Below are 17,503 nucleotides of genomic sequence, written 5' to 3' on the forward strand. Positions count from 1 at the left end.
GTGTGAGCTGGAAGAGTCCGGCGCAAGTCCACCAAACAGTAGAATAAGAAAGCATAGCCAGTATATTTTAGTTCAGATACCTTGCATCTGATGACTTAGTTCAAAACCATTTTAAAGTTGACACTGCTTTTAAAAATACCTTTTGGCCTCCTTCAGACCACAAGTGTTCACTGTCTCAGAGAAACTGAAGGCTATCATAGTAATTATAGCAATGTAGCAGTGTTAACAAGTATCCGGCTTTTTTAACAGGGTTTTTCACGTATTAAATAGAAGTTTTAAGTTATTTCTAGTAGGATTAATTGAGTTAAGTTACAGTGGAGTTCTCATCCTGTTTTGCCTCCTAACTAAAGATATCAGCTTAAACTAACAAAACCTTTATGGTTTGGCTCAAAAGCTTAATTGCAGCTCCTCCTTGAACAAAAGAAATTGCGAGCTTGGGCACTAATGGCCCAGGACTCCTTCCTTTATGTGGACAGTGTGGGTTAAACTAGACCTGAAGGGACTTTAAGTGGTTCTCAGAGTACATGGCTGTCAGCACTGTCCTCTGTTCTGTGGCCATGGGTATTTTAAATCACGTGACCCACTTAAGCTTAATTTCACTGTGACAGGATGCTACTTAAAAGCTGTGTCTCGGGGGCTTCCCTGGTGGCGCAGTGGTTGAGAATCCGCCTGCCGATGCAGGAGACACGGGTTTGTGCCCCGGTCCGGGAAGATCCCACATGCCGCGGAGCAACTAAGCCCGTGAGCCATGGCCGCTGAGCCTGTGCGTCCGGAGCCTGTGCTCCGCAACGGGAGAGGCCACAACAGTGAGAGGCCCGCATACTGCAAAAAAAAAAAAAAAAAAAAAAAAAAAAAGAAAAAGCTGTGTCTCGGGACGGGTCAGGTACAGCACCGATTAAGGATGTGGGTGTATCAGCTGCACACACTGGTACCAGGAGCGGCAATGAGGGGCCCAGGGTTGGATCCCGACACTCAACCCCACCAAGCCCTGAGGACGCTCTGCTTCTAATGTTTCCATTATTGCCAGAAGGAGCTGCCAGAGCAGGCCTAGACAGGCCTGTGATGTGCGGCAGGTTTACTGCCCAGGGTGCTCTTTTTTTTTTTTTTGCGGTACGCGGGCCTCTCACTGTTGTGGCCTCTCCCGTTGCGGAGCACAGGCTCCGGACGCGCAGGCTCAGCGGCCATGGCTCACGGGCCCAGCCGCTCCGCGGCACGTGGGATCCTCCCAGACCGGGGCACGAACCCGTATCCCCTGCATCGGCAGGCGGATTCTCAACCACTGCGCCACCAGGGAAGCCCCAGGGTGCTCTTTTTAACGTACGGCTTATAAGCTGAATGTTCAAGTTCAAGGGAAAAGAAACTTGTGTGAGAACCATCAGCCTCCAGGTTCCTGGAGAGCGATCCCCTCTGCAGCCCGGCTGGACCAGCGAGCAGTCCTGTCCGCCTGCCCCGGACCTGTGGTCCTGAAATCCCTTCCCACCCAGAGCAGTGGCCGCAAGATGACCTACTTCCCATCAGGCAGCCAGGCAGCTGTTAGGTACTGCAACATGTTTCTAGGCAGGGAATAAGCTTTTCTTAAAAACAAAGAAAAAGTAGCAGAATAAAGATTCCCAGTGACGAATGGAAAGAGTGACTGGGAAGAGACGTGCAGGCACATGTCCCAGACCGTGAAATATTTCAGGTCTTTGTTTTCCGACCACAGTTCCTTACTCTCTGCTTATGTTCATCCGTCCCTTTGAGGCAGGAGGAGGAGATTTTCTTCCTACAAACTTCTGTTATATGGAGGAGTAACATAAAGATAGACACAGTCCGCCTTCTCCCTTTTGCTGAATCTTCTCTGCGCGTTCCACACGAGATCTGGCAACATCCATCACAAATTGCCGGGAGAAAAGCAATTTAAACAGTACATTTTTTTCTCTAAGTAAATCTTAAAACAAATCTCTACAGATTGTTTTAGGGATTTTTTTAATGGAATTATGCCGTGTATACCATTTTGGTCTGTTCCTTTTGCTCCAGTTAAGTTTTTAGGATGTATTCATGTTTTGAGTACGGGTGTAGCTATTTATTTTCATTGCTAAGTAGTATTCGACTGTAAAAATCTGCCACAATTTGTATCTCTGTTCTGTTCACAGTTTTGTTGTTTCCAGGTTTAGGTCATGACGTCTTGTTTTGTACCCGGGACACACGTGCAAGCGTTTCTCTGGGGTGGATCGTTGCAAGCAGAACTGGTGCTCGTGGGGGTGCACATTTTAACTTTATTAGATAAAAGAGAGAGGTTATATCTACTGACACTCCCAGTGTATGAGAGTCTTCACTGTTTCACATCTTGGCCAAAACACACTATTTTGAGACTTTGCCTGAATTATTTGAATTCAGGGAATTTTTTTTTAATTTAATAGTTTTGAGCAGCCTCCCCCGGTTCCAGGACCTGATGAAGGCACGACTGTTAGATCCTAGGTCCTCCCTCTCCAGTTTTACAAATGAGGAAACTGAGGCCCGTAGAAGTGAGCTGGTCTGTGCCGGATCACACGAGGAATCACCCAGCTTTACCAGAAGGGACCAGTGCCCGGTGCCCTGACTTCCAGTCAGGGTCACACCCAGGCCACCCCTTCTTGCTTTCACATTGCTTCTTTTGTTGGGAAAGTCCAAAATCGTCCTAAAATAAGACCAAACCGAAGAGAATCTGGAGTTATGTTTTAACAAAACTCAAGCGGGGAAATTAATATTTAGAGACTTAAAAAAAATTACTGCTATTGCTGTTTTCTGAATCAGATTGTTCTTTATTGCAAAGACGACCGGGAAGGGGTGTGGAGGCTCTTTCTGTGAACAGCTGGGCGCAGTAGGGATTGCTTTCCTCTGCACCAAGGGAAATCCCGGAAGTCTTTAGAGCCTAGAGTGTTGAGGTTTCATTTTCAGCCTGTCGTCAGATCAGTAAGGTGTTCAGCATAGAGCCGGAGAATCCCTGTGTCCTTGTGATTAGACCATCAGGACAGGGGGACTCGGGCTGTGCTGCCACCGTGAGGACACTGACCGGGCGTTTCCCAGCTGCACTTGTGTGGAGCATCGCGTCAGTCCGCTCAGGGGCGACTTTTCTGTTTCCTTGTAACACTTTCTTGTTTTCGTTTTTCAACCTGGACATGATGTTAATATAATTTGAGGGACAATGGCTTTGCGATTTCCCAAGGTTTGAGGAGTCTCAGAGTCTCACATTATGGCTGTGTTCCTAAATGAATAGAGAGGAAAATTATATATATAATAGATGCAGTGGTGTATGTCATGCACTCCTGGAAATGGTCACCAAGGGGGTATGTGCCCAGTGCCGGGTCCTTCGCCTGCAGTCATATGTTCAGCAGGAACACACTGAGCTTCTGTGTGTCCCCGAGGGTGACTGGTACCTGGTGCCAAGCAGTGAACTTTCAAAAGGGGGTGGTTCCAGATGATTCCTAAGAATCTGACCTGAACAGCTGGGTGCATGGAAGTGCCCTTTAGCAGGAGGAGCAGGTTTGGGGGGAAGGACCGAGCAGTCAGTGGGAGGACTTGCCAACGGCCTTGCGTCCCCAGCTCTCCAGGGTCAGCAGGTCGTTGGGACATTGGGCTCAGGAGGAATCTGGCTCTAGGAAGGTGACCATGAGCGCTTCAGCCTGCGTCATACTGAGCACAGTGGGGTGGCTGGGGTGTCAGAGAAGAAAGCAGAGGGCCAGGCCTGGGAAGCAGGGCCCACGGCGAGGTCTGCCTCCCCTCGGCGTCCAGTCTGCCCGGGCCTCTGGAGTCCTCAGCTGGAGTCTGGAGTCCAGGCTGTCCAGCAGCCAGAGGAGACCTGCCTCGGTCAGCAAGAGTAGCCTCAAGGGCTGTCAACTTCTCTGAGCAGCCTTCCTTAGCTCCTGTTAACCTCGCGGTCAATCCAGTCCTCAGCTGTCTCAAAACAACTCCTGCTGCATCAACCTCTTCCTTTAAGTAGAAATGATAACTCCACTGGATCCCATGTTAACTTACTGCATCCCCCACTGTTTCTTACTTGTCCCACTGGAATCCCATTCCTCACGCTCAGCAGCTGTGGACCCAGCCAGTGGCTTAGCATGCTGTGCTTCAGTTCCCTTGCCTGTAGGCTGGAGGTGTTAACAGCGTCTACCTCCTCGGGTTTGTGAGGATGACATGGGTCAATTCATGCAAAGTGACCAGAACAACCCAGCACATCAGGACTTATAATATGTTAGTTGTCATTATCCTCATAATCTGTCAAGGTTTCTCATGCTTATATTCCAAACCCTGTCACCTAATGGAACAGGCCATGGGTAATGGTCAAGGAACTGGCTTGCTGACTGCAAGGGACCTAAAAGAAAGGGCGAGGGTGGGGGGACAGTGGGTGAGCAGTGGAGGGGGTGGGGCCCTCTAAGCCCTACTTTAAACAGATTTCTTCCCTTTATTGGTCTTTTATATTCTGTTTCTAGGAATGTCTTATGTGAAGAAAGAGTTCTGCTTTAGGGGAAAAAAGTAATCTTGGCTAAGCTGCTGATGAGGGTAATGTCCTAGCCCCTCTCAGCCACAGTGCAACTCAGCAAAACATTACTGGGTTCAGTGCCTGCTGTGTGCAGAGCATGTGCTGGGTTCCACGGGGGGAAAAGGAATAAGATTGTTCTCTGCCTCCATGCAGTTCATAATATAATAGGTACCCAGACCCCGTGCCAGGCAGTCTGACATGTGTGCTGTGCGGGGTAAGGGGACAGCACGGAGCCGGGGTCCTGGAGAAGCAGCTTTGAGCAGGGGCAGGATCACAACAGGCAGAGATGCGACGGCTAAAAGCCCAGGCGGTGGGGACAGTGTCCGGAGGACCATCCCTCCTCGTCCACACTGACCAAGTGACACAAATGGTGTTCAGCGTCCAAGCTCAGTCTGGCTTGACTGGGTGAGGAAGGAAAGAAAAGGGAGGGTGGGGACCGTGTTCACGGCGTGCCTTTCTGCTCAGGTTTTGGAGCAAGAGGGTGATATAACCAGAGCTGGGTTTTAGGAAAATGCATGTGCAACAGCACCACTGGCAAACTATCACACGAAGCCCAAAGGGATGGTGAGACTTTGGATTAAAACTTTCTCAAACAGAATTACTCTCAGTTCATTTTCAGCCTAGCTCCTTAGGGCAGGTTGGGCCCTGCTATGTTGTTATTGCTGTACGGGAGGAATCTTCCTAAAAGAAAAAAGCCACAGCACAGTCTGCCGCCATCTGAAAGCCTGCACTTCTAAAGGGTATAATACATAGTGACAATTTTGATCTACGCCAGTGGGTGTGGGTCCCAGTACTTCACCATTCCTCTGCCTGCATAATTTAAAATGACAGTTTCGTGTTAAAATGAAATGTGAGTGAAGTTCCTTGGATATTTATAAAATATCAAACAGAATCATGTCAGCAAAAGATGGGTCTTTTATTACTAAAGCACACAAGGATTTTTGTATGTTTGGAGTTGCTGGCAACTCATCTACAAGCTGACCTTCAACCACAGCATAGACGAGGTGGTCCGTGAAGGTATTTTCACCCACTGCAGTAAAAGGATGTCACAGGCTGCAACCAGATTGTCCTCAAAGACCGAGGCGCAGGTCAGTGATACAACTTTTTCTGTTTCGTACTTTTAATTATTAACGGTCCACGTTCCCCTGAGAAAGTGGAAGTTGCCAGAGCAGATGGAGAAGGCTGTGGTCTGCTAACCTAAGGACAGCTTCCTGGTTTCCAGCCTCTGGCCGGACACCTCAGGCCACCAAGTTTGGACAGTTTTTACGTGCAGCTCCAGACAGTCCTGTCCGTGCCTACGAAAGTGTGTGGGCACGCATTTCCGTGAATTTACTAATGCTTCAGTACTTTAACAACTGCTGCGGGGCGAGGGAAGTCGGTGCAGACGGCGAGCGCGGAGGTGAGCGGGGCCGCGGTTAGCACTGCACCATCTGGCTGCCTGGGCCCAGGTCCGCCTGGTCCAGGTCCGGAAGCCCCGCCCCCTACGCCGTGCGCCCCGCCGGCCCCGCTCCAGGCGCCGAGCGATGACGTCACGGTCTGCGCCGCGTGCGGCAGAAACGGGAAGTGGGACCAAAACAAAGGAGCGGCGGCCGGGCGCGGTCTTTCTTTTCCTACCTCCTCCGGCTTCCACCTCGGCCCCGGCCGCCGACCCCCGGGAGCCGTCCGATCATGTCCAACATGGAGAAACACCTGTTCAACCTAAAGTTCGCGGCCAAAGAACTGGGCAGGAGTGCCAAAAAATGCGACAAAGAGGAAAAGGCCGAAAAGGCCAAGATTAAAAAGGCCATTCAGAAGGGCAACATGGAAGTTGCGAGGATTCACGCCGAGAACGCAATTCGCCAGAAGAACCAGGCGGTGAATTTCCTGAGGATGAGCGCGCGGGTGGACGCGGTGGCCGCCAGGGTCCAGACGGCCGTGACGATGGGCAAGGTGACCAAGTCGATGGCCGGTGTGGTTAAGTCGATGGACGCGACGTTGAAGACCATGAATCTCGAGAAGATCTCCGCCCTGATGGACAAGTTCGAGCACCAGTTCGAGACGCTGGACGTGCAGACGCAGCAGATGGAGGACACGATGAGCAGCACGACGACGCTGACCACTCCCCAGGGCCAGGTGGATATGCTGCTGCAGGAAATGGCAGACGAAGCCGGCCTCGACCTCAACATGGAGCTGCCGCAGGGCCAGACCGGCTCCGTGGGCACGAGCGTGGCCTCGGCCGAGCAGGACGAACTGTCCCAGAGGCTGGCCCGCCTGCGGGACCAAGTGTGACCGCGGAACCCGCTCTCAGGCGTCCCGGCCGCAGCCACCTTCGAAGACGGGGATACTCTACGCTAGAAACTCGGAACCGGCCGGAATGCTGAACTGCTCTTACTCAAGATGCTTCTTCCTTTGGGTTTTACAGTGCTCTCCAGATAAACGAAGACGTCCCAGGCGTTCTCCACTCTTAAATGGATTTGAAAGTTCTGTATAGCTTGTTATCATGTGTATTTTTATAGCTGCCTTTTAACAGATCTGGTTAATTTGGTGTATATGAATCTTTCTCAAAAATTTGGTCAAAACTCTAGTTCCCGTGTATTCAGGATTCTGCCTGAATTACCAGAATTGAAGGTTTTCTTTTTAATTTTTGTGTAATCGATAATATCTAGAGTTGACGGGAGGTGATTACTTAGGTTGATTACAGCGCTATCAACACCTCATTAAGAGATTTATTTCATGGGTAGTGCTATTCTGTGTATCCTTTGTTTATTGTCATCAAATCCAGACTACAGGTGACTTAATCTGTTCTCATAACTTACACTAAAATTACTTTACGACTTTCCTGCATAATGTTCAGTTACTGTTTACGTCCTATAAATTTTTCTTATGGTAGTTGTCTTTTTATAACTGGAAAAAATGCCATGTAACTTCCATTTATCATAAGAGAAAAGTGTTCATTTATGGTTTTAAGATTTACAAAGTTTAACGTTAGTATGACAGTTTTTTCCAAGTGAACTTCTCTCTTCACCTTTCTAGTTATTTTCCTATTTAATTAGACTTCTTTTAAAATATGGCAATTAGCATGACAGTCACATTACTCTGACGTTGCCAAAGAACCGTTGATTGGTTTGAGAAAGCCCTGGGACTGTGTGTATGTAGGTTTTGTTTTGATTTTAATCAAAAATAGAAATAAAATTAAAACTGCATTTTAGGTTCTAATTATTTGCATTTATTATCTTGTCTTAAAAGCAACAGCTCTTCTAAAATCTCGGAAATACAAGTTGGAGTGTTTGGCTTAGCCATGCAAATCCCTTACACATACATGCAGCCGCCTGGAAGTCTGGGAAGGACAGATGCAGGGTCAGACGGTAGGCTTGACCCTCTCAGGCTAGAGCCCAGATGTGCTGCCTTCCATCTTTCTGGAATGGTGGTGTGTAAAGTAAAAGTGAAAAAGCAGAGCCTGTAGCTACCATTTTCTCAGAGCCACAAAACATGGAGAACAGCAACTTGCTTTTGCCTTGGCGAGCATATAAATCTAAGTTAAACACTTAAGGATATTTTAAATTCCCCTCTTCCCTTCACTGGAGAGAATTCCAGTATTTCAGAAAATAATTAAAGGGACTCTTCCAAGCCCTTTGAAAGATTGAGAACCAAGTATTCACTGTTCCAACATGTCCTCCTGTATGAATGTGTGTATTAAGCGGGGGGAAAAATGAAGAGTTGTGTGGAGATGAGGACTGACCCTCGTATATAAGTGTCATTATGTCTGACTGGATGTTGTTCCAAGGTCTTCTGTAAGGAACACCTGCCAGTCGTCTGCCCCAAATCCTCTTTCTAGAACTAGTCCCTTTTGGTGTCTCCTCTCATCCACAAGGTTGCCCAGAGGCATCTGTGTGTGAGCACAGCATGAGTCCTAACCCCTCTTTAGACTGAAAACATCATTCCAACTTAAATAATAGCTTGGTGTTGATCCTTTGGTAAATTGAGGACCCTTTTATAGTGCAGATAATTCCCAACAAAAGTAATATATTTTGTGAGATTAAAAAATGCTTATATATGCTTGAACTTTCTTAAAATATGTTCATTTCAAACTACATGAATGTACATTTTTATGAAACAAATATTTTCAAAAGCATACCAGGCCCATGAATTATTTCCTCAGTTTTGCAGTTGATGAAATGCTGGAATATGAACCACAGAAGTTTGTCAAATAAATAATTTTAAACTGCATGTTATTGCATACTGAGTGTACATCCTGTTTACAAAGCTATTTAAGGGAAAAGAATTCAGAGGTTGATTTGGTTCAGAAAGCATAGTATTTTTCCAGACTCACCTTTAGCACCTGAATTTCAGTTTGCATGCATATTTCTAGAAGCCCAAGTTGTTATTTCTTTGTTTCTTCATGGCAACAGGGTTCTTCCTCATACTGAAACTTGCCTAGGCTAAAAAGAGAATTTCCAAAAGGATCCAGCTCAAACATACCAAGGAAATGGTTCATCTTCATGCAACTACTAGTATAATTTTTGCTCTTATTTATCCTTTGTATTTTTCTGCCTTCAAATTCACAGTTTCCAAATGGATTTACAGTAAACTTTTAAGTTTACTTTAGGAACTATTTAGTTTCAGTTCAGATGATAACTGCACTATTGGAGACCTTTCTTACTACAGGTGCTTCTTCCTGAAGGAGCCTTAATGTATGTGTGCCTTTCAGATGAGGGTGCTGTGTGCCCACCCTGCTGTCTTCAATTTGGAAAGGTGCCACTTAAAGTAAGCACCCATCTGACAACCTTATTCACTGAACGTGATCTCAGGGTCAGCCAGACAACCTTACCTCATTGAGCAGAAGTGAGGCACCTCATGTTCTAGATTCCTCCCCTGCAACAGGCATGACACCCTCTTGGAGGCGTTTCCGTAGCCAAAATCCAAAGCTCAGGACCTCGGGTGCTGTTGGCAAAAAGCTGTGACCCTGTGGTCATTGAACAAACTGATGAGCAGGCCCCCATCTCTTTTTTTTCTTTTAATAAACTGGTTGGAATGAGACAGTGCCTGCCTGGTGTTACCAGGGTTTGTTTTCCTACAACCAGATAGTAGGTTCCATGTGGGGCAGGACCAGTGCATCTCAGTCATGGTTCCTGGGCATCAAGTGGTATACCCAGCTCAGTAGGTGTGAAGGCAGATCTCCCTTGGGTGCTGTCCCTCGTGACCACGCCCAGAGCTCCCCGGTGACAGCATCACAGTGGGTGCGGGGGCCCTCAGCAGAGCCCAGATGTACCCTCAGGACCACCCTGTCCTCTTCATCGTGTTTCTCCAAATTGAGGTATTTGCTCCTGCTCTTTAGGGTTTGTACATCCTCTGTCCCTCCTGAACGGTGTCAGGACAAACAATTCAGCAGTGTTTGTTGAGAACAATACAGTAAAAGATTTAGACTGAGGTGTGTCAGATGCTGGCTGTCGGGGGCTTCTTTCTAGAAATAAAGACATGCTTCTGCCTTAAACGGTCCTCCGTGGAGTTAGGTAGATAAGGCACAAGCAAAAAGAGGAAAATACACAAGCGTACCCAGGTGCGACAGAGTCATCAACATGAGTAATGTCAGTGCTCTTTACACACCGTGTTTTATACCTCAACTTATACATGGGGGGAAATCACGATGTAAGCTGTGTTCCGAGCTAATCAAATCATGAAACAAACTACATGGAGGATGGGATTATAGTGTCGTAAAACTGGTTTTTATATTTTATTTTTTTGAAGTAGCACTGGCTTATGACACGAGTTTCATGTTTACAACATTCTACTTCTGTACACACTACAGCAAGCTTGCCACCAAAAATTTCGTTTCCAGCCATCACCTCACAGTCGATCCCCTTCACCCATTTTCCCCTCCCCCTGCCTCTCCCCCTCTGGTAACCACTACTCTGGTCTCTGTATCTGCGTGTTTTTTATTTGGTTTGGCTTATTCATTTATTTGGGGGTTTTGTTTGATTGTTTTTTTGGTTTTTTGTTTGTTTGTTTGCAGTACGCGGGCCTCTCACTGTTGTGGCCTCTCCCGTTGCGGAGCACAGGCTCCGGACGTGCAGGCTCAGCGGCCATGGCTCACGGGCCCAGCCGCTCCGCGGCATGTGGGATGTTCCCGGACCGGGGCACGAACCCGTGTCCCCTGCATTGGCCGGCGGATTCTCAACCACTGCGCCACCAGGGAAGCCCCATGATTGTTTTTTTATAGTCCATGCATGAGTGAAATCATACTGTATTTTCTTTCACCATCTGCCTTACTTCACTTAGCATAATACCCTCAAGGTCCATCTGTGTTGTCACAAATGGCAAGATTTGTGTGGTTGAATAATATTCCTCTGTGTGTGTGTGTGTGTGTGTGTATCATATCTTCTTTATCCATTCATCTGTCGATGGACACTTAAGGTTGTTTCCATATCTCGGCTATCGTAAGTAATGCTGATATGAACATTGGGGTGCAGATATTTTCTGGAATTCGTGTTTTTATTTTCTTTGGATAAATACCCAGGAGTGGAATTGCGGATTCATAAGTAGTTCTATTTTTAATTTTTTGAGGAGTATCCATACTGTTTTCCACAGTGGCTGTGACAGTTTACATTCCCAGCAACAGTGTACAAGGGCTCCCTTTTCTCCACATCCTCGCCAACACTTATTTCTTGCCTTTGATAATAGCCATCCTAACAGGTGTGAGGTGATACCTCATTGTGGTTTTTGTTTGCATTTCTCTGATGGTTAGCAGTGGTGAGCATCTTTTCATGTGCCTGTTGGCCACCTGTATGTCTTCTTTGGAAAGATGTCTCTAAAGCACTTCTGCCCATTTAAAATCATGTTGTTTTTTTGTTACTGAGTCATGTGAGTTCTTTATATAGTGTGGATATTAACCCCTTATCAGATATATGATTTACAAATACCTTCTCCCATTTGGTAGGTTGCCTTCTTGTTTTCTTGCTGGTTTCCTTTGTTGTGCAGAATGTTTTTAGCTTGATGCAGTCCCATTTGTTTATTTTTGCTTTTGTTTCCCTTACCTGAGGAGACATATCTAGAAAGATACTGCTAGGACCAACGTCAAGGAGCATACTGCCTATGTTTTCTTCTAGGAATTCTATGGTTTCAGGTCTTGCGTTCAAGTCTTTAATCCATTTTGAGTTTGATTTTTATGTAGGGTGTGAGGTAGTGGTCCAGTGTGATTATTTTCCATGTAGCTGTCCAGCTTCCCCAACACCAGTTATGGAAGAGACCATCCTTTCTCCACTGTATGTTCTTTGCTCCTTTGTCATAAGTCAGTTGTCCGTATGTGTGTGTTTGTTTCTGCACTCTCAATTTTGTTCCATAGAATTGGTTTCTTAGAAGAGGTTGGGTTCAATCTGAGGCTTCAAAGAAAAAAAAGTGGGGATTACACAAAGGTCTGAATAGCCAAAAACTATGTGGGGATTTGACTGGAGTGGAGGGTCTGACATCAAGAAGAACAAGAAAGAGATAGGACGCATTGCGAAGGGCTCAGAGGCCAGATTCAGGGTGGACTTCACTCTGAGGGTGGGAACAGGATGTGAGTCATCAGGTGTGCCACCCAGGTGACAGGAGAGGACAGGCCAGGGCAGGGGAGGAAAAGGCATAATGCTTCTCAGACATCCAAGGGCATGTGGGTCACTCATCCACCCCGGCTCTGGCTCAGCCACAATCCCAATGCCCGGACTCTGGTCCAAGGACCACCTCTGACATGGCCTGGATCTCAGCCCTGCTGCACGTTAGATCAGGCTGGTGCCCTGTCATTACTGCTAACATTTTCCTCCAGTATTTTTTACATCATCATGAAGTGAATTTCGGTAAGACACTGAGAAAAGGGTTTTACTTGTGTCGATTTAAAAAAATGCACAACATGAGAGTTGTGAGTTGTTTTATTTGGGGCAAAATGAGGAAAACAGCCCGAGAGACAGCATCCCAGATAGCTCTGAGAAACTGCTCCAAAGAGGCAGAGGGGGAAGGTCAGTATATATGTGATTCTGGTGAAGGGGGAATACGTGCAACTGAGCACATACTATTTTGCAGAAGGTTTCTGCTAGTCACAAGTAGTAGTCGTCACCATGAAGGATTTTAGTGCTTTTCTAGATATGAAGAGATACAAGAATTGGGCTCATAAAATCGGCTTCTGAAAACATCTAACTCTCTGAAGACCTGTTCTGCCAGTTTTTCCTGGAGCACAGAGTGCCTCATTTTTGCTGTCCACCTGAACTCCTTTCAGGGGGTGTTGAAAGTCAGCAGCTGCAGCAGCACAAGAGTTAATCCTTGTAGAGGCAGATGTCAAGTGCCAATGGAAAATGCCAATTTGTAGTTGACACTTGGCTTGACACAGCTCCGACTTGCTGCATTTTTCATAAAAGAAATCATTTTAAGTACATTTTAATTAAACGTCATTGGTGCTTTTCCTGAGATCCAGTTGTTCAAAGGCATTTAACAGGATAGCTTCATCTTTTCACCATCCCCCTCAACCCCCACCCCCGGCCCACAAGAACCCTGCAGTTTGAGTTACTGGGGTGGCAGACAGATGAGAAATGAACAGTGAATTGCTGTTTCGTGCCAATGTCGAGCAGAGGGGGATCGCAGTGGCCAAAATAAAAACACTTCTGTAAAAACAAAAATCCTCAGCTGTAGCAGGAAACAGTGAAGAGAAATCAAAGTAACTTGCTTTTTAACTGCTTTTCTTAAAGTGACCATAAGGGTGGGGGCGGGGGGGTGACATTTCTTTTTAATATTTATTTATTTACTTATTTATTTGGCTGCACTGGGTCTTAGTTGCGGCATGTGGGCTCTAGTTCCCCAACCAGGGATCGAACCCAGGCCCCTGCATTGGGAGCACGGAGTCTTAACCACTGGACCACCGGGGAAGTCCGGGGGTCGACTTTCTATAATTGTATTTTGTTATTGTCCTGCGACTCTTTATCTAGTGGGAGTGAATGGTCTACAAGTGGAATTCTTAGATCTTGTTAATTTTTCGGCATAACAGGCAGTGGCGTATTTAGGGAGACAACCTTTTAAATTTTCGTCATACAAAATTCTGTGCATGATTTGGAAGATCCTTTTAAAACTCCTCTCTCTATATATTATCTTAAGAGCCCCATTTTGAAGAAGTCCTACTACAACATGTGGGAAATACACCGATTGAACCAAAGATTAAGTCAAAAGTCTGGCAGAAATCAACTGCTAGCCTTTACTCCTTAGAGAGGCTCTCAAATGTCCGGGGAAACATTTACATCCGGGGAATTTTCACATTTTACTTCCATTGCACAAACTTGAAATCCATGAACTCAGAGGACTATTCACCATCAGTAACAATTCAGAAGATGCTCTGGGAAACGTTCACTGATGCCGGTCAGGTCTCAGGTGGTTAACTACCAGAGCTGGAAGGAACCCTGGACACTCACCCGGGGCTCAGGAGTGGGGACAGATGGTGTATCTTTCCTTAGTCGAGGTCAGGAAGTGGTCAGGAAGGTACTCCCACGTCCTCGGGAAGGCGTCTCTGATCTTGCAACAACTTCTGATGTCTTTTTTGTTAACCACACTTCATTGTTTCTACTTAACCCGTTATTACCATCTGAATAGATTCACCCACCCCCTCCACCCTGTCTGCATCCTGTTTGAAATCGGGTGCCTCCTACCCTCTAACCAGAGCTGAAGGCTTCATATTTGGTTTGATTTTCAGTTCCTTCCAGCCCTTTCAATGGGAGATGATCAGTGTCTGTATCACCTTCTCATATTAGATGTCCCTGCCGAGAGGACAGACCACTTCTGCTTCAAATTATTACATCCATACACGGGGAAGGGGGGCGGCTCATCTTCCCACCGGAGCCCCCAGGTTTCTGGGCTATAGTCCAGAGCCCCTCCCCACCTCGGCAGACACCCCTCCCACTTCATCACAGACTCAAGTCTTCTTGCCCCTTTCCTCTCCTGCTAGAGGGTCTTGAGGTGCCCTCCACTCCACCAAATGCAAGGCCGGCAAGGACTGGGCCAGAGTGCACTGTGGTTTTCAAACCAGACTCAGCTCTCAGGGGTCCCCTCCTGTGGCTCCTCCAGGGTCTTCTGCACTCCCACCTCCTCCTGTGAGCAGCTCAAGGGCCTGCAGTGCTGGCTGGAGAGGGGGGCTGTGTGGAGGTGGGGAAGTGCTCCCCCCTCACTGTGCAGAAGCTCACGGGCACACAGGCTGGGAGGAAGGCCCACCATGACTTTACTCCAGATACGGAACAGTGGACCCCAAGCTGTCCAGGCAGGGACTCCGGCCGAGTCCCCCCTATCCAGGTCACATCCACTCTCCCCAGGGCAGGATCCCCCACCAGTAGAGCCCGGGCCACTCAGAGCCCCGCCCACTCCTCACACGCTCTGCTGCCCCCACCCCTCGGGAAGTGGTCCTTTGCTCACTGGTTAACCAGCGCTGTGTCTTCCTGTGTCGGTTGCAGGCTGAGCCTCACAGCCCCCTGCTCACTTCATCTGACAAATATGCAGGGGCTGCATTGCCCCACAGGCGCTGGGGAAACCCGGCTAACCCAGATCTGCCCTGTGGGTCCCACATTTGGAGGGAGAGACAGACAATAAACAGAAAGACAAATACATGTAAAACCTGTCAAGGGAGGGCAGAGGCCTGGACCCCCGCTCCCCCACCGCGACGGATCAGGACCCTCAGGACTCTGACCTGCCGGGGAGACACGTGTCCAGGAAGAACACGGGAACCTGCTGGCCCGTGGCTGCCCCATCCCCCTGGGCTGTGCAGGCCCCGCAAACCTGCCCCCCAGCCCAGAGGCATCCCCAGAGAGGCCCCAAGCACATCTGGCTTTCTTTTCAGCTTCCTGGAGAGAATTGACAGCGTCAGCCTGGTGGACTACACACCCACGGACCAGGTAGGTGGGGTTGGGCCGCGACACTGGAGGGTCTCTGTACCCTCGGGGCCCAGCCGTGCCCCTCCGGGAGGCTCCCTGCACCCCCCACCCCGAGGTCTGAGCTCCTGGTCACCCCCTGGAGTCCATCCCTCTATGAGGCCAACCCTGGGAGCTCAGTTACCCTGGCCTTCAGCCTGCCCCTCAAGTCTGTCCTCACACTTCTCATTGGGCTCAGAGGGGCCACCGCCCTCTGCTTCCAGAGTCACTTTGGTGGCAGATTTACATCCTAATGGATCTGGTGACCAGGAAAGAAACCCTGACACCTGACAGGCCAGCAGAGGTGTCAGCCTTGTGAAACTGTACGGCTTTCTCATCATCTTTCACCTTAGAGACTAGAACTGTGAGAGGAGAGAGAGTCTGACCCGGAGCAGCAGCTGGCAGGACAGGCACCTCTCCCCAGACACTGGTGGGCTGCTGGTAACATGGTGTCAGTAGGGAACACTCGGGAGTGATTACAAGAAGCTTCTAAAGGAAATAAAAGCAGAGCCATCAAGTATCCAAGACCAAACCAGTACATTAACTGTGACTTTCTCCGGGGAGTGAGACCAAGAGCATTTGTCTGAGTTTTTAAGTCCTGTTTCTTTTCCGATTTTCCTCTTTCTTTTCACTTCCGAAGGAATTGCTGTTTGGGACACTTGCAGCCTATGGCTGCCCCGGGCTGTCCTCCTGAGGACAGGTGTCACTTGTTTGCTTCTCTCTTCTCTGCCCCCAGGACCTCCTCAGGTGCAGAGTTCTGACATCAGGGATTTTCGAGACACGATTCCAAGTGGACAAAGTCAACTTCCAGTAAGCATGTGGGCAGGACCCTCCCGCAGGGCCCCCAGGCCTGGGGTCGGGGAAGCGGCCTGGACACAGGGTGATCCCGGGCCTGCAGTGCTGCAAACCCGCGTGCGTGCCCGCAAGCGCAGGTGTCAGTGCAGGGAAGGGAAGCACTCGAGCCTAGTGGCCTCAGGCAGGTGCAGAGGAGAAGGATGCAGGCAAGGGGCTTCCCGGGGGAAACAGAGCCAAGCAGCCACTGACCACAGGGCTAAGGGCCGGGCTCAGAGAAATACCGGGGTGTGGACACCCCTGAGGGCCAGACTGGGGAGGCCCCGCTGGGTCCATCTGCAAGGTCACCTGGGGAGCAGAGCCACGGGCCAGGGTGAGGGGGAGAGCAAAGTAGAGATGTCCTCCCACCCCCCGGCTAACGGCACCCCCAACCCGTGTTCTCCCCCAGCATGTTTGACGTCGGAGGCCAGAGGGACGAGAGAAGAAAATGGATCCAGTGCTTCAACGGTGATTTCTCCCTCTCTCAAGAAAATGGGGACAAACCCACACTCCCTGCTGCTGCTGTGTTTCAGTAGCTTTCAATCCAGTCACCTATCAAGTGCCTTAGTCCCATGAATACGGAAGTTAAGCATCCTGGGGTCACACTGTCTCTGCTAGTTGGGGGGCCCCGGGTCAATCCTGCGATCACAAGGGAGCTCTCCCCGGACATGGGTGGCTGTAACTGCTATAAATAACCAAGGTGCCTCCCCCACTCCTCCCACCCAGACGTCACCGCCATCATCTACGTGGCCGCCTGCAGCAGCTACAACATGGTGATCCGGGAAGATAACAATACCAACCGCCTACGGGAGTCCCTGGACCTTTTCGAGAGCATCTGGAACAACAGGTGACAAGACAGTAAACTCGGTCTCCCGCTGGGTTTAAAAATAATGCCTCTCGGCTTGCTTTCATCTTTGTTCTCCGATGCAGTCCTTCCTTGTGATAAATCTTCTAAAACCATAAGAAGCCTCTTTCAGTCCATTTAATGTAGTGACTTACTTAAGATGGGGGTGTGAAGCTGATGGGACTTTGTCAGGAAAATCCAGATCTCTGTTTTGGAAGCTTAAGGTTATATACGGTTCAAAATTGGTTTTGTTTGGTTTTTAAAATGCAAAAAGCGCCCATTTAAAACATCCGCTCATGACTCGATGACCCCTGAGCCCCTCCCTCGACTTGTCAGCGAAGTGACAGGTCCCCACCCAGACCCTCAACACCCAGCTCCTCGCCCAAGAGCCGCAGATGCCCTGCGTGACCATCTATTCTGTTGTTGTGAGAGCTTTAACTTCTC

At 48.6% G+C, this 17,503-nt stretch overlaps 2 protein-coding genes across 5 annotated transcripts in view; both read left to right on the forward strand.

Moving 5' to 3' along the window:
• The window catches only part of GNAL (G protein subunit alpha L), an 87,824-nt gene that overhangs the window by 67,383 nt on the left and 2,938 nt on the right, over window positions 1–17,503 (forward strand). For all 4 annotated transcript variants that reach the window (XM_059039445.2, XM_067016099.1, XM_059039447.2 and 1 more), the window contains 4 exons: window positions 15,315–15,369; window positions 16,121–16,194; window positions 16,625–16,683; window positions 16,942–17,062. In XM_059039445.2, the coding sequence (XP_058895428.1) occupies window positions 15,315–15,369; window positions 16,121–16,194; window positions 16,625–16,683; window positions 16,942–17,062 (309 nt within the window). The remainder of the gene's footprint in view (window positions 1–15,314; window positions 15,370–16,120; window positions 16,195–16,624; window positions 16,684–16,941; window positions 17,063–17,503) is intronic.
• CHMP1B (charged multivesicular body protein 1B) lies at window positions 5,881–7,680 on the forward strand. The gene has a single exon (XM_059039466.2). The coding sequence runs from the start codon at window positions 6,167–6,169 to the stop codon at window positions 6,764–6,766; it is 600 nt and encodes a 199-aa protein (XP_058895449.1). The 5' UTR covers window positions 5,881–6,166; the 3' UTR covers window positions 6,767–7,680.

Source organism: Kogia breviceps, chromosome 15, assembly GCF_026419965.1.
Source record: "Kogia breviceps isolate mKogBre1 chromosome 15, mKogBre1 haplotype 1, whole genome shotgun sequence".
Classification (NCBI taxonomy): Eukaryota; Metazoa; Chordata; class Mammalia; order Artiodactyla; family Physeteridae; genus Kogia; species Kogia breviceps.